This window comes from Scophthalmus maximus, chromosome 6 (genome assembly GCF_022379125.1).
Source record: "Scophthalmus maximus strain ysfricsl-2021 chromosome 6, ASM2237912v1, whole genome shotgun sequence".
Lineage (NCBI taxonomy): Eukaryota > Metazoa > Chordata > Actinopteri > Pleuronectiformes > Scophthalmidae > Scophthalmus > Scophthalmus maximus.
Genome location: NC_061520.1, coordinates 19,898,243 through 19,913,513, shown reverse-complemented (window position 1 = coordinate 19,913,513; position 15,271 = coordinate 19,898,243). Strand labels below are relative to the sequence as shown.

The 15,271-nt window shown below is 43.2% G+C and overlaps 1 protein-coding gene and 3 non-coding genes across 6 annotated transcripts; 1 reads left to right on the top strand and 3 right to left on the bottom strand.

Annotated features, from left to right (window-relative positions):
- Positions 1-1,191: 1,191 nt before the first annotated feature.
- On the bottom strand, positions 1,192-15,256 carry LOC118309152 (store-operated calcium entry regulator STIMATE-like). Of its 3 annotated transcripts, none has more exons than XM_035630931.2 (10): positions 14,217-15,256; positions 11,773-11,821; positions 11,585-11,680; positions 11,301-11,422; positions 11,050-11,162; positions 10,190-10,267; positions 9,900-10,043; positions 8,178-8,285; positions 3,508-3,631; positions 1,192-1,687 (listed from the first exon to the last, which is right to left on the bottom strand). In XM_035630931.2, the coding sequence occupies exons 1-10, from the start codon at positions 14,440-14,442 to the stop codon at positions 1,572-1,574; spliced, it is 1,176 nt and encodes a 391-aa protein (XP_035486824.2). In that variant the 5' UTR covers positions 14,443-15,256; the 3' UTR covers positions 1,192-1,571. The 3 variants fall into 3 exon arrangements, with proteins under 3 accessions (XP_035486824.2, XP_035486823.1, XP_035486822.2); XM_035630929.2 differs by lacking the exons at positions 1,192-1,687; positions 3,508-3,631 and adding an exon at positions 8,587-8,679 and having other exon boundaries at positions 5,869-8,285; positions 14,217-14,642; positions 15,014-15,256; XM_035630930.2 differs by lacking the exons at positions 8,178-8,285; positions 9,900-10,043; positions 10,190-10,267; ... (3 more) ...; positions 11,773-11,821; positions 14,217-15,256 and adding an exon at positions 3,764-3,918.
- Positions 2,657-2,728, top strand: trnae-cuc. The gene has a single exon. It is a non-coding gene; the product is annotated as a tRNA-Glu (tRNA).
- trnar-acg lies at positions 8,866-8,938 on the bottom strand. The gene has a single exon. It is a non-coding gene; the product is annotated as a tRNA-Arg (tRNA).
- trnar-acg lies at positions 9,482-9,554 on the bottom strand. The gene has a single exon. It is a non-coding gene; the product is annotated as a tRNA-Arg (tRNA).
- Positions 15,257-15,271: the final 15 nt, after the last annotated feature.

Below are 15,271 nucleotides of genomic sequence, written 5' to 3'. Positions count from 1 at the left end.
TTTTGTTTTGCGTATTGGTTGGAATATTGCAATGATCCCGGCCAGGGTAGGGTTAACCCACCATGAAATCCAAGGGCGAATATGTGCTGTGTGCCCACCATGTCGCAATTTTGTCTCTCTATTGTGTATTTAATGGTTAGTGATTGGCGGTTTGTGGTAACCGTAGACTGTAGATTAAAAATGGATGAATTTGTTCGATTTCCATTTTCGAAAGAGAAATGAATCTGAAATATCCTGGATACGGTTGATGCCATCTTGCACTTTTGACGTCATTTGGAGCCAGAGTCCGCTCATTTGGCTCCACCTTCATCTTTATACAAAGTCTATCGTGATAACCTGGCTTAGTGTAGTAACAATATTATATACTGAGGCAATATATATTTCAATAAGGGATTGGCTCCAGCGACACTTAAGTGGATTAAGCGGTAGACGACGGATGGATGGATGGAAGATGAGGCCTCGGACGATGTCGTGTTGCACTGAGTAACAGACAAATTTGAAGTTACTCAAACTTATGATAAGAACTTGTGGAAACAAGGTGATGACACGACACTGACATCATCTTTGAGTTGATAAAGCCATCTGGTCAGATCAGAGCTGCCTATTTACACGTCTAGCTACAAATGATTAATTTGGATAACATGCCAGACAGGGGGAGTGTTTGTTTTTCTCCCATCCTGTTTTCTCTTCTTCTTTCTCACACTATTTACTCTACAAGTATTAAGTGGCTGATTTTTTTTTTCCAGCTGAGAACCTCAGTCATTACTGGTTATCGGTTCCTCCCCCCCGAATGAGCCAATCGCCATCCAGCATCCAGACTAGATTGGTGCCACTGGTGTGTTTCGGTGAAGTCCATTTTGTAGAGGAGTGAGTCAGTGTGAGTCAGAACTCGATTGATAACAATGAAAAACTCACCTCTGGTTTCTCACGACCAGTGACCCCTGTTATTCCTACCATTGTTGTTATAACAGCTTAAACTTACCAAGGAGCAATGGAAGTTAGCCAGGGGTAATTGCCCTACCTGGTCCCAGATTTCTTATTAATGTTAACTAAATAACATTTTATAACATTTAGACCAAACGTTATGCATATACTGAAGACTAAATAAATATTGGTTACAGTTTCCCTGGTGTGGGATCTACAACGTTTATCCTATTAATAATAATAAAGATAACAAACCTAACCATTCTATAAAGGGGGAAATCATTTATTGATGACAATTGTCAGGTAAAAAAAAACTGAACAAATAAGCAAATGGTTTGTTTTTTACTTTTTGTCCACCCATGAATAAAATGAAAAAATGAATGCACAGGTCATAGGCCACATTAAAAACCTAAGCAATTGTCCAAATCTGATGCACCGACCAAACTGCAATGCACAATAACTCCTCATATAACCGTAATATCAACACACTAGCACAAAACAAGCCCACTGTCTCTCCCAAAATATGAAATACAAAAATAGAACACACACACACACACACACACACACTTTGCAGTCATAAATGTGCAGTAAGACTGGTGACTCAAAGACGACAGCGTGTCTCCTCTGTGTTGTCCTCTGGTGTGTCTTTACTTGCTGAACACACTGGCTCCTGGAGCTTTGGCAGCGGCAGGCTTGTCCAGGGCCGTCTCCGTCCCCGACCTCACGCCGCTGAACACAGACGGAGCCACTTTGCCTGCACGTTCTGATCAACAGAAGAGACCCAGAGACAAATGTTGCTCAAGTAAAATGACTGAATTAAAAGTATTAGTATAAGCCAGGGATAGGCGGCCTGCGGCTCTGGAGCCGCATGTGGCTCTTAAGCCCTTCTGCAGTGGCTCCCTCTAGCTATGAAAAAAATAAAATTATATATATATATATAATAACGGCTACTTTTATTTTGGAGATAGATGTGATACTGTGACACTGAAATAAAATAGACTGTTTTAATAATTCTTCAACAAAAATGTGCCTCACATCCTACATTGTAGTCATGACTACAGCCCACCGCCTCTAGCTTCCGCCTGCAGGTGGCTAGTCTTGAAGCTTAACCATGGATAAATCCAAAAAAGGAAAACTCCTTTATTAATTTTCCACAAATAAGGGATGCACTCAAATAGGCCTGCATAGTTCTAGGCCAGCAATAAAACTGTTTTCTTTTTGTTGTTGTAGAGTTTCATAAATGCAATAAACAATCGTTCTTTTATATAAAGAATAGTAACTATAACTTTATACGCTGTGTAATCTTAAATTTAAGGGTCAAGTACATATTTTGGACAGGGAAGACATATGGTTTGAAAGAGTGAAAGAAGCCATCCATGTTAAAATAGAGAAAGATCCCTTCGACAGAGGAGGAGGCCTGAGACACCATGTGTTTCCCACTGAGGTCAGATACCTGGGTTTGACCTCAACTTAGTCAGAACTGAAGAAGCCTCTTGGATGAGAGGTGAAAAAACGTCTTCAAGAGACTACGGCCAAGTCCAGTTGCTCCTGATTCTACACCCTGGTGTATCTGGCATTAGCACATAGTTAGCATTCACATGGGCCTGGAGTCGTAGCTCTGGTCTCCACAGGAAAATTGAGTCTGTGTCAAAATGAACAAACACATTAACAAGGACAGTTCGTCTTTTTTTTATTTTTTTTATTACTGTCAGTATAAATACGTTACGCATGATCCCTGGTGGTCTAGTGGTTAGGATTCGGCGCTCTCACCGCCGCGGCCCGGGTTCGATTCCCGGTCAGGGAACTACTTTTTGTCACATGTCTCTGAATTGCGCACATTTTTTTTTTTCCCTAAAAAAAAAATGGTGATGTATCCAGGACCTCGACAGACCGACTTTTGCGACAGCAGATTGTGGGAATTCAATCGGGACGTATTCATGAATACACATAGAGGCAACAGGAATATAGACATAAACAAATACATGTTGTAATTATTACTTGAAAATGAGACATGCATAGGTAAATGTCTTCCATTTAATTCTACCTTTCAACAAATCTACATTTATTAACTTTAGTATTTATATTACATTATTTCCCACATCTGGCAGATGTTTTGTCAAACTTACATTAGGAGAGCTTGAATAAATGTCCAGTGGAAAATCATGTAATAAGTAAAATAGTTATTTATTGGGTGTATTTGTGTATTTCTCATAAGTTCTAATATATTAACATTGTATTTTATTATTTATTTTTGTATCAACTTCAGCTTCAATGTATGTATTTTAATTGTATTCATTCTCTATATATATGTATTTTTTTGTGTTTATTTAAGCATTAATTTACAAATTAATTTATGAACTGATTCGTGAATAAGTGATTTTCATTCTCCATAGGAGAGGCCAAACAAAACAGTGTTCTGAAATAGTGATATATGTCCCATTACACAGTGGCATGGTGACGTTGTATAAAACTGTCAGTGAGCATGAAGTTTGAGCTCCCCGGGACAGAGAGTCAACACCGGACGCGCTCACGTCACTCGTCTTGTGTTCACATGAAGCAACATGAATAAAAAGGTCTGCTCACCGCACTCCGCCATGACCTCATAGGTCTTACTCTTGACCTCGCCCTTCAGCCCCAGTTTACTGCGCGCCCCTTTCAGGTCCTCCTCCTTCACAGGGGGACGCTTCTTCTTCTTCACCTCGCCCGGCTGGATTATTAATGTTAACGGGAGAAATAAAGAATAGAGTGGTAATGTTGATATCTGTAGGAAAACCTGGAGTCATGTGTAACATTTTAGTGTAAATTATGAAAAGAGCATAATCAAATCAACTGCACCTACCTGTGACATGGTGGTTCAATTTGGTGAATAAATTCAAAAGAATATCTCTCCAGAGTGACCGAGTCGCTGCTATTATTCAAGTGTGTGTGTCTTTGTCTCCCTGCATGCCTGCTATTATATATATAGTCCTGGTCCGGGCCCAGTGAGTCACTGGCCACCGCCCCACTTTGCCTGTTGTCAGGGTGTATTATTAGGTGTGACGTGAGGGACGGTACAGCTGGAATGGGTCTCCCATCTTTTACGATAAGCTTACAGGCCAACAGCTGATCGTCCAGGACACAACACAAGTGGCACTTAGAATCTCTTGTAAGTCCCAAAATCCAAAGCAAACCAAATCCCTGAATAGTTGAACAGAGGCGTCTCGAGCAAATATTACCCAAGGCGAAGAGGGGGAATTCAGAGTTGGCAAATTCTCTATTATTCATACATTTATTCTGATTCTGTGTATAAACCATATTATTTCGGAGGTTTACGTGATGCATCTTGTAATTGTGTAGGTGACAATCCATTTCAAATGTTCTTCCGTTTCTCTGGGTTCCATTTATTGGATTCTCAGGATGACATGGTATAATTATAGGCTGGAACAAGTTAGCAAACAGTTGAGGCAACAACAGTCGGAGGACAACATGATTTGAAACTGATGAAGTGACTCACACTTTAAAAATGGCTAATAAAGGTTTGAAGGGACTCGGTCTCACTCCTCATCTGTATGCATTTATACTGTAATATTTCAACTGGATCTGATCAAGGTTAACATATTACATCTACGTCAGAGGCGTAATTAGTGAGGAGGCTGCAGCACCCCCTGCTTTTTCTGTTTGGTTCAAGATGGAGCTGCGAACGTGGCTGTCAGCGTAAATGACTGCACTACGTGACAGAGAGCGATAAAGCCCTGTGCTTCACGTGCTGCTGTGAAAGGAGGCTTTTGAAATCGGGAAAGGTAGTGTAGAAATTTAGAGAGCATGAAAATGTTTGTTTTCATCAAGTATCCTGCATCCTGTAAATTCATGTCTGTGCAGGCTCTCCTTTGGACTTAACTGACCAGTTCAGGACCTTCTGGTGTGGATTTTGAAAGTTAAAGCCCTTGAAAATGTTATTATATGAGCCATCGTCCCCACTAAATTCAGATTAGAATTGAAAGGAAACTTCCTGTTTCCACAGACCAGTTCCACTGCAGACTGAGAGTAGACCACCCCCCCCCAGTGTCACGCAGACAATTTCAGCACGTTGTAAGGTGGGGTCGTCTACTGTCAGTCTGAAGTGGAACTGTTCTGTGGAAACAGGAAGTGATTTTAAAGTGACAATTTGTCTGAGTGACATCTCATATTCAATGATTTTGTGTAATTTCTGAAATTCTATATTTTAAGGGCGTTTCTTCAATTGCGAAATCACTACCCATGCCCAACCTGGAGTATCCACGTAACTCAAAACAACGTGGGGACTTGTTTGACAGCGTGTGTTTTCCGAATTGAGGCTGGCTCGACTGTAGTTAACTACTATACTATAAAATGTTAGTACAACCTGTAGTTGAAGCTCCACCAGTTGCTTTTACAAGGACTTACTGTTACTAAGGAGGGGGGAAAATAACAACAAAGACCTCATCTGAAATGCCTGTTTGAGGCAGGGAATGATATCACAGCATGCACTGAGTAAGTGATACATGGAAACTTTGGCGTCCTTAAAATGAAGCAGATGAGTCAGGATGTAATGTATTTCTCCAAGTGCTTCTGAACGGTTATCATGACCCCAGACACTACATGTGTGTATTTCCTAAAGCATTTGTAAGAGGCTATTAGAAACTAGTTGGATCTATTTCTGGACATACAGCATGACGCTACTGTAGGTCCAATTACGACTAAGCCTCTTGTAAAATCTGGTCTGGTTGGTTTGTGCCAAAAGTGCTACATCTAGTGGTACACATGAACAAACGGCATGATTCTTTGCGCTCACCTGTTGCGGCACCATCTTCCCAGGTGTTCTAGTGGTTAGGATTCAGTGCTCTCACCGCTGCAGCTCAGTTTCAGTTTCCGGTTGGGGGACTCTTTTCTGTCAACTCAAGCAAAACGAGATTCACACTGCAACACATATCGAACACAGGCTAAACATGGTATATCACATCCTTTATTGGAAAAGCAGTTATCACCTCCATCACTTGCCTTTTTTACTCATCTAGATGATTCAATTGGCAAAATACTAAAAGTTCTTCGTCCTGGTTAAGTTGAAATCACCACGACTGCGGCAAGGAGCTGTACTTTCCCCGTGTAAAATGCACACTCATTTAGTCCTCGCCCACATGCTAAAAACATCATAATGAAATCATCACCAGCAACATAGTCATCGCACGTCGCAGTCACAGTTCGTCCCTTTACATTAATCAGCACTCCCATCAACTATGCACTCATGCATCCAGCACAGGCCAGTGCATACAGGTATACTGTGTGTGTATATATATATTTATATATATATATATTTATATATATAAAAATATATACTGGCATGCGCACACATACAGTCACACGTCCACCCACATACGCCCTTTCTCTTGTCTGTCTGGTCGACAGTCACTTAACAGTTTAGAGGTCTATGCATGTCACATTCTTAACATCAGAGCCGGCTGAATGCTGCTTGATGCCCGATGATCTGAAGCTCTGGATAGAACAGTCAAAAAAATAAAAAATAAAAAATCTTTACACCTGCTGGTAATTTCACTCAGGCACATTATTGTAACAAAAATCAGAAGATCACACAAAACACAAAAGGAAAGGTGAAAGCTAATGGTACATGGGATAATTGTGCAAGAAATGGTTCCCATATCTACTCCCCGTGTTAGAGTGAAGGAATGAAGAACACTTTTGGAACAAGCATAGTCACCTTTTTGGCCCGAAAAATAAAATAAAAATAACACCCAAGAAGTATATTAAAACCTGACAACTTAGAATGAGACAAAACACGTTCAAAGACATAGAACACAGTCAGAGCATGTCAGTAAAACAGTCAAACAAATCTTTGTCGAAAAAATGGCAGTCTAGTGTTTACGCACAGACGACACTGACTGAGCTGATATTAGCAGCGGGGTGCTTGCAGTTCGAGCGTTTTAACCGTGGAAAGGACTCTACCAGAAGAAAAGAATGGAGGGTTGCTGCAAGCATTAATGTGCTCCCTTTGATATGAGTAACATTACATACAGGGTATACAGTAGTAAAGTGTGTCATTGTGCCGGGAGTGTAAGTCACATCAACACGTGAAACAAACACTTGAAATTCTTCCTCTAAATTTGAGGTGTCCAACTGCGTACACACGTACACAAACACGTACACAAACACACACGCTCCTATCTTTGTGAGGACACCCACTGACATAATGCGTACCCTAATCTTAACCATCAACCAACCAAACGCCTAACACAAACCTTAAAGCTTCACAGAAATTGAATATACTAATGAGTTAAATATAGTTTCATTAGGGGGACCCGACCTACGTGTAAGTCGCCACTTTTTGCTACGTCGGGTTGTGCTGTGTTCCACTGTGGAAAAAAATCCCTCACATTCCCAAAATGTTCAGACTGCAAGGTCTTCAAGTCAAACTGGTCCTCACAAAAATAGAAGCACACACACACACACACACACACACACACACACACACACACACACACACACACACACACACACACACACACACACACACACACACACACACACACACACACACACACACACACACACACACACACACACACACACACACACACACACACACACACACACACACACACACACACACACAGGTGGTACGTCAACATGAGAAAACAAGAGCACAATGTTCACATGGAATCTATACCAGGAATACAATCAGTTTAGAGGACACGTTACGAGTATCAGATGTGATCGACTCTGTGAGCAGATTTGTTTGCATGTTTGGTTCCAGTGTGCCCGTTGAGGTTTGTCCAACTAACATGATCCTGGACCACTGCATCACAAAAGCATTCACACTAGCAAATGAGTCCAAAGAGTATTATCCCAGTGTAACCCTTTTCCTACCTCACTCACATTGAGGATGTAACATTATTATGTTTGTTCATGGTATAGTTCCAAAAAAAACCCAGTCACCACAGGAGTGCCACTTAGAAATGCAACCGTGATTCCAAGTACCAGGTTAACTGCAAAAGATCTCTCCCAGTGTGTTAAAGGAAATCCCAGGTTAGACACAGTTCATGAAGGAGTATTCCAGGAGTCAACGGTGAAGGGAATCCAATAACAATGATTTCTTCTGTCATCAATCGGCATCCTACTGTATGTTTGAAAAGAAGTTGATATCAGACTCTATGGGGGAACGGGGAATGTATGAGGACCTGTGTGGTGGAGAGCTACCAGATGAAATTTGAGCGTAGCACTTCAGCTCGGCACACAGGTCAAACAGGGATCCCCATGCGGAGCTTCTTCTTCTTTACTGTCTTCAAGCCAGTCAACCGACGAACGTCATCTTCATCCGACTCATCCATTTCGTCATCTGCTGAGAAAAGAATCTGAGAAAATAGGAAAGAGAGACGGAGGAACGTTAGAACCAAATGGTTTAGTGGGAGAGCAGTTTAGGGTAACGTCATTAACAGCTAAATAAAATCTGCCACAGGGTCTCATCAGTGTGAACACTAATGTGTCCCGGGCCACGTTGCAGGACCATCTTCTCAAATGATGTCCTCTGTAAAAAAATATTTTTAAACTTCTAAGCGTTTCCCATACATTGATTCATTTTGTGGCAAATGTCACAGTTTCAACACACAACAGAGGTATTTTATTTTTTATTTCATTTTATAGGCCCTGTCTGACCTGAAATCCTATTTCCTTGTGAAGCTGCGTGCGGTGCATTGCTTCGCTCAGCCCCCTGGCTCTGCTCTCTGTCTCCGGCTCTGTGAGGACATGCTATGAACAAGAAAATGCTTCAATTGTACCATGCAGGTCAGTGAGGGAAAGGGACTTGCCAGTGTGCCTGTTTTCTTCAGAATGAGAATTTATTTCTCATATTCAACGACAGCTGTTGCTGCATGTCAACCCAAAACAACAGTAACAGTAATTCGCACAGACGCACTACGTGATTTGAAAAAGAAACGAGCCAGCCAGGAGTCGAACCTAGAATCTTCTGATCCGTAGTCAGACGCGTTATCCATTGCGCCACTGGCCCGCTGTGGGGCATGTCTGACGCCGAAACCATTAGATCAGTTGTGTTCGAGCATAGCTGAGCCCATCCCCCACAGTTATGCAGTCTGCTGAAAGCATGCTCTCCACAGGCAGCTGCTGCCACATGGCGGGAGTGAAACAAACCCTGAAACTGTCTTTTGTCTGCTCTGCTTTGACCGTTCAGATGTCAAAATGGCCTTACATTTCTACTGGCCATCAATAAATGTACCAACCATGTGTGCTAACCATTGACGACATACAACTAGTGTTCGTAACAGAATGAACTCTTGCTCAAATAACTTGTGTTAGTGAAATGAAAGTTGAACATAGGTTTCCACTTCCCACAATGTCATATTGAACAAATGAGACACAAATCAGCAGATATAACATTCACCACTTGAGGAGAGACTGCTCTCGAACAATTTGAACCACAGATCTAGTCTTGGGCAACATCACAGGATTCTCACGAGCCAGCCAAGAGTTAAACCTTCTGCCTTTGCTCTCTATGTCGCTCTCTCACAAACGTACAGTAAAACTGAAAAGGAAACGAGCCAGCCAGGAGTCGAACCTAGAATCTTCTGATCCGTAGTCAGACGCGTTATCCATTGCGCCACTGGCCCGCTGTGTCCTCTGTGCGCGGCTGTAACCACTAAATCCGTCTGAGCACGTCTGCGCCCTTCCCCAGCACGCTCTCTACAGGCAACTGCTGCTATGTCGGAAGTAAAACAAACCATGGAACTGGCTTTTTTGTCAACACTGCTTAGCCGTTCAGAAGTTAAAATGGCTTTACATTTCTATTTGGGTTTTATAAATGTACTGTATGTGGCCCATTGATGAAATACTGCTAGTATTTATAACAGAATGAACTCTCGGAAATAATCAGCTTGAAACTGATGATTTCTAGCTAGTGATATTTCTTATGCCTTGTCCAACAGCAACATGAACATCTTTACAGCGAGACTTACCTCTGACTCCGAGTCATCATGGGAGAGAGCTCGCCTGTAGCGCACCTTGCTGTTACCCCGAGAGTCCTCCTCTCTCTCCTCCAGCTTTGCTTTTGTTCTGTGCTTCTTCATAAGAAAATTATCTACCACCCAGAACATGAGGGCCTTAAAGGGAAGACAGAGAATACTATCATTTAGGATCTTTCCTAATGTGGAATTAACAGATGTGATTGTTTTTTTTACATTTATACACACAATACGATTGTGCATGCACTATTGGTGGTGGGGGCACATTGGAACACACAACTTACATTGATGAAGAACGGAACGATGAGCATGACGATGGCGAGTTCCAGGTCAGGATTATCTATGGGGTTGAGGAGAGCCAGCTGCAACACACACACATACAAGCACAGATGTGATGAGAATGCACTGGAGCAAACACAACTTGGAATTTGATACAAACTACTACATAATTGGTAAGCAATCTAAACTGCCTCTGTCAAAGCCAATATGTGGTGAATCTGCACTGCCAGATACATAAATATTGACTTTGTCTTAACTTAACATATTCACCGTAAATAGCAAATACTTTTTCCTGCAAAACCTCTACATCTGTCACTCTCGGTGAGTGATTGCACGTATTTCCATATTGCTCACACTTTTTATATATTTACTTTAACCTATGTTATTTTGATTGTATAGTTTTTCATTACAGCTGTTCTACTGCTGTTTTTCTCCTTGTACTTACAGTACTTGCTTTTTAAAATGTTTTGTTATGCACCAAAACACAAAATCAAATTCCAAATTCCTACCTGGAAATACAACATTTGTACGGCTAATATTTATCAAACCGTTTACTATATTTTTGTCTTTTTCTCCCTTGCCGTTGCCAGCATATTCCCAACTCTCGTGTCACTTGCTACCACCATCCGTCCCTGGTGGTCTAGTGCTTAAGATTCGGTTCACTCACCGCCGCAGGCCGGGTTTGATTCCCGGTCACAGAACATCTCTTTATGTCTCAAGTAGGAGACAAGGATTAAATAGGAGGTCAATCATATCTTAGGAGAGTGCTGCTACCCTCTCAAATACTACAAATTCATCTCTCTACTGGAAAAAAAGGCACTAATTTCACCTGTTACCTTTTCAAATGATTATTTTTTATTCTGACCTTTTTCCACTGGGGAATGAGGAGGACCAGCATGATGAGGACTTTCTCAAACATCATAATGAGGATGTAGAGGATACACTGGCCCAACCAGGCTGTGCACTGCACTGGTTCTCCTACACAAAGAATAGAGAGACACATGGTACGGTAAGAAATTATGTTGCAGCATTGCATTACTAAGGAAAGCTGCTGCCCTCCATTGGACATTACAGGCATTTCAGGAATACACTGGAGCTCAGACACGCGGCCCTCACCGTATTCTCCGAAACGCAGAGACTCCCACTGCCTCCACTCTACAATAGCGCTGACAGCTCTCACCCCAGCATAGATCAGCAACATGCCCAGAGAAGCATCTAACAGGAAGTTAATGAGGTATCTGGGGGAAAAAGAAAAGTGCATGGAATCAGACTCTGCAGTTGTTCATGTCACGTCTACTAGACTGAATCGTCTTTATTTTGTTTTTTCATGTTCTTTGTGACGTATCTGTAACATGCAGAATCAGAGCGCTCTCAGATAGTCGAACACATGATTGACTCACAGTGAGCAGGGATCCTCCTCTGTGAGGTCTGACAAGTAGACATTAGCAAAGTGGATGAACAACATCCCTATGGCCTGTTTTGAGGTGTCCAGGAACCTGCAGACACACAGGACAGTTGATATGCTTCTGTGGCACGCCATCTGATGCCTCTGCAGAGAAATGGATGCACGCTGGCTCAGCCATCTTACCATATCCTCCAGGGTCGCCTCTCATGTTTTGGCTCCCTGAAGCGTTTCACTGCGGAGGCAAGCGTGTCACACAGATAGTAGGATTTTACTACAGGTCACTCATACAAACACAGTGGTACACAGAATGAATTAAACAAATTATTGGTTTTTCATTTGATCAAGTTACAGTTCTCCTTTGGGCTGTCGAATGTCCAATGAGCATTCATGGTTTTATAGTTTTCAGCCCAGCTGAAAATCTTGTCATTGATCACTATCACACAAGCAGGCTACAAAGCGAGATTGCGAAAGTGCCAAAGGCTGCATCATACACTATCTCAATTCAGCTCAAATAGCTACTACTCTAGTAGTTTCCTGTGGGCTAGATGAGAAACTTTTTGATATCTCACTTTGTATCCTGCTTATCTGATAGTTTAACGGCTCAAACCTTCATTTCCTATGTGTGGACGGTTTGTTGTCAGGATGAGAACTGAGCAAGGAAAATATGCTGTTGGTGACTGAGGATGCAGAACTAGTGGCCCAGACAATAACTTCAAAACTGACCTAATTTCATGTGCAAAATCTGTGAAATGATTAGTCTGGTGTCCTTATGTTCAGCTCACTGCTATGTTAACATGAAAAAAAAAAAGTTCATCTAGCATGAGCATGTTAACAGACACAGTTGCAATAAAGTGATGGAGATTAAGCCGAATCATATTGAAAGTAGATAAGACCTGTTTGTGTTACATTGCCTGGAAGCGGTTTACAGTATGCCAGTGTTTGCAACCACTGTTCCTCAGGTAACCCACTCTGAAACTACTGATTAGATCTGCAATTACTAATATGGGTGTTTCAGTATAGTTGTCCCTATAATTAATCCCTGTGTGTGAGGGAGTTTTATGCGAGACGCCTCTTCACTGAAAGCAGTGAAATGTCCAACACAAATAACGCTCTTGCTTTTCCTCACAATGGTGGCTTGTTTTCCATGACAACCCCACTGTCCTAACCGCTATGACACAGCTGCAAGATGGCAGGGGAGCGTCAACTTTACGACATGACCGATTCACTTTTCTATCATCGGAGAAAGAATCTCATCATTGTTTGAAGCCGTGACACTGTGAGCTGCACAGTGACCGTCCCACTGAGCTATTTCACTTCTCTAAACTTGCAGCAAATGCTTTGGTGTTGCCAAAAACATTTACTGAGAGATTTTTGTGTTTTCGGGAGGGCAACTTAAACCACAAGCTATGACCTCAGCCTCTGCTCCGAGTGCAAGTGTGACTTCAGGCCGAACCCTCCCCGCATGCAGCTGGATGTGATGCGTGGAGGCCTTAGCCTACTCATTAAGCTCGGAGAGCAGCCTCCAGCAAAATGCTAAACATTCCTCACTGCTGTGAGGCTGCTGGGACACACAGCACCAAGGCTGCTCTCATTAGGTCACAGTGCAGAGCCAGACACTGACTGAATGGAAACGGGGCTAAATCTTGGCTGTGATTTTCCTTTAGCAGTGTTTCCCTGTCTCACCAAATACAATTTAGGCTGCCAGAGATGGGGGAAAAAAAACACACGTGGAGATTACTGATAGGGGGACAGCGGTTGTGAAAAATCTGTTTGAAAAGGGTCGTGTTTTTTATGCACATCTACTGGTTCGTCCCTGTAAAGAGAAATGACAACTGTGAAGCAGCTGCAGCATATATTGAATAACATTGCAGTAGTCGACCGTATATAACATTGAAGTAGTGGATAGGCCTGTCACGATAATTACATTAGCGACTTATCGTACGATAAATGAATATGAACTCAATAATTTTTACTGGCTTCAATGCCAGCCGTCACATAAGAATGAATGTTAACAACAGTCCAGAAAGTCTTGCTGCTTCTGTCCTCTCGTCTGTCTCTTGTAGTATGATGAATCTATTACTGGCTTGGATTTTGGACTTTTGTCTTGAAATTGTTTGTTTTGTCTGAGGCAGCAGCAACACAAATTGTGTAGGACTTGGCACGTATCACAATTTGAGTGAACTTCAATAAATGTAAGCAACACTCCTCTGCCGTTTGCTCCATTTACAAGCTGTGCCACCTGCAAAACAAAAACCCTTCGTGAAAAACCAATCACCGTCTTGAGGATTTTCTTTTAAACATGATTGCATTGTAACCCTGAGAGGGGGCAGAGTAAATATCATGTGGCAGGAAAGGTCAAACGTGTGCCAGGAAGTGTGGGGAGTGAGCAGCTCTTGTTACCACGGCCTTAAAGAGGAAGTTTCCCAGATTTCATTCAGGTTTACAAGCAAGAGGAGGCATTTTCCATCTCCCTGTTGTTCGTCTGCCTCTGTTCTAGAGTTGATCATGATCAATATTGCATTTGATCAACCGAGTGCTGCCATTGGTTCATTTCACGGTTGCATCAGCAGCTGGTGTCATGTATCTGACACACACACAGACCCAGCTGACGCCTTGGCCATACTCACACATCAGCGTGCTGAAGGCCACCATGGCCAGAAGTCCCTGTAGGAAAATCCCAAACGAGTCCATCAGGGCGCCGTTCTCGCAGCCCCGACTGTCGGTGCTCGGCGTCGGGCTGGACGACACCGAGGTGTTGGCGGAGGACACGGCGGTCAGCCCCGCTCCTCCCGGACCTGCCAGCGCCACGTCCCCGAGCTGGGACTGCACGTTGACCCCACCGACAGCAGCCATGGGGCACAGGGGGTGATCGAGACAACTTTACAAAGCCGGGGGGGGGTAGTGTCCTGCAGGCTTCCCAGTCCCTCTCCTGCGGTTGGGTCAGCTAATCGATACGTGAAGCAGGACGGTCTTCGGTGGAAGATGGTGGCATCCTCTCCCCCGCGAGCGCGCTCTCATTCTCCTGCCTCAGACGTCCACGGAGACATGGCTGTCTGTCACGAGAGGAGTAAAACCGTCCATCAAACGGGGTCACTGCAGGTGACGGCCACGTGCCGAGTGGCCCGTGTCCACGCGTTAGAACCGAGCTGCGACGTCGACGGATCGAGATCTGGGTTTTAAAAGGTCCGTGGGGCGCCGACAACACTTCGCCGCTCGCCCTCGAACCTCCTCATCTGCGAGCTAGCGCCAGTGACAGACCCGGCGGCTACATCTGTGTCACTTAACTACTGTAACAGACAACTTATCTTAAACCCGCTGTTCAGTGCAGGTCGACTGGTCAGAAGAGTTAGGTTGGTTTTTTTTGTTGACCACTGGCAAAACGTCAATTAAAAGAGATGCAGCGGTTTACGCGGCTGTCACCTACCTAGCTAGCATCCAAGCTAACTCCTCAGCTACATGACGCCGCTGCCCGATGAGCAAACTTCTATTTCCTCTGACATTAAAAACCAGCCCGCGCGCTCCTCGCTGGTGACTTTTGACGTCTGTACTAACGACCCCAGTGCGAATTTTTGAATGCATATAAGAAATATTTGCAGGTCACGGTTCGCATTTATCCAACTGCTTCCCCTGCCACCCGGCGGTGCCCACTCATGTTGACAGACGTAAGAGTCACGTGGCGTGC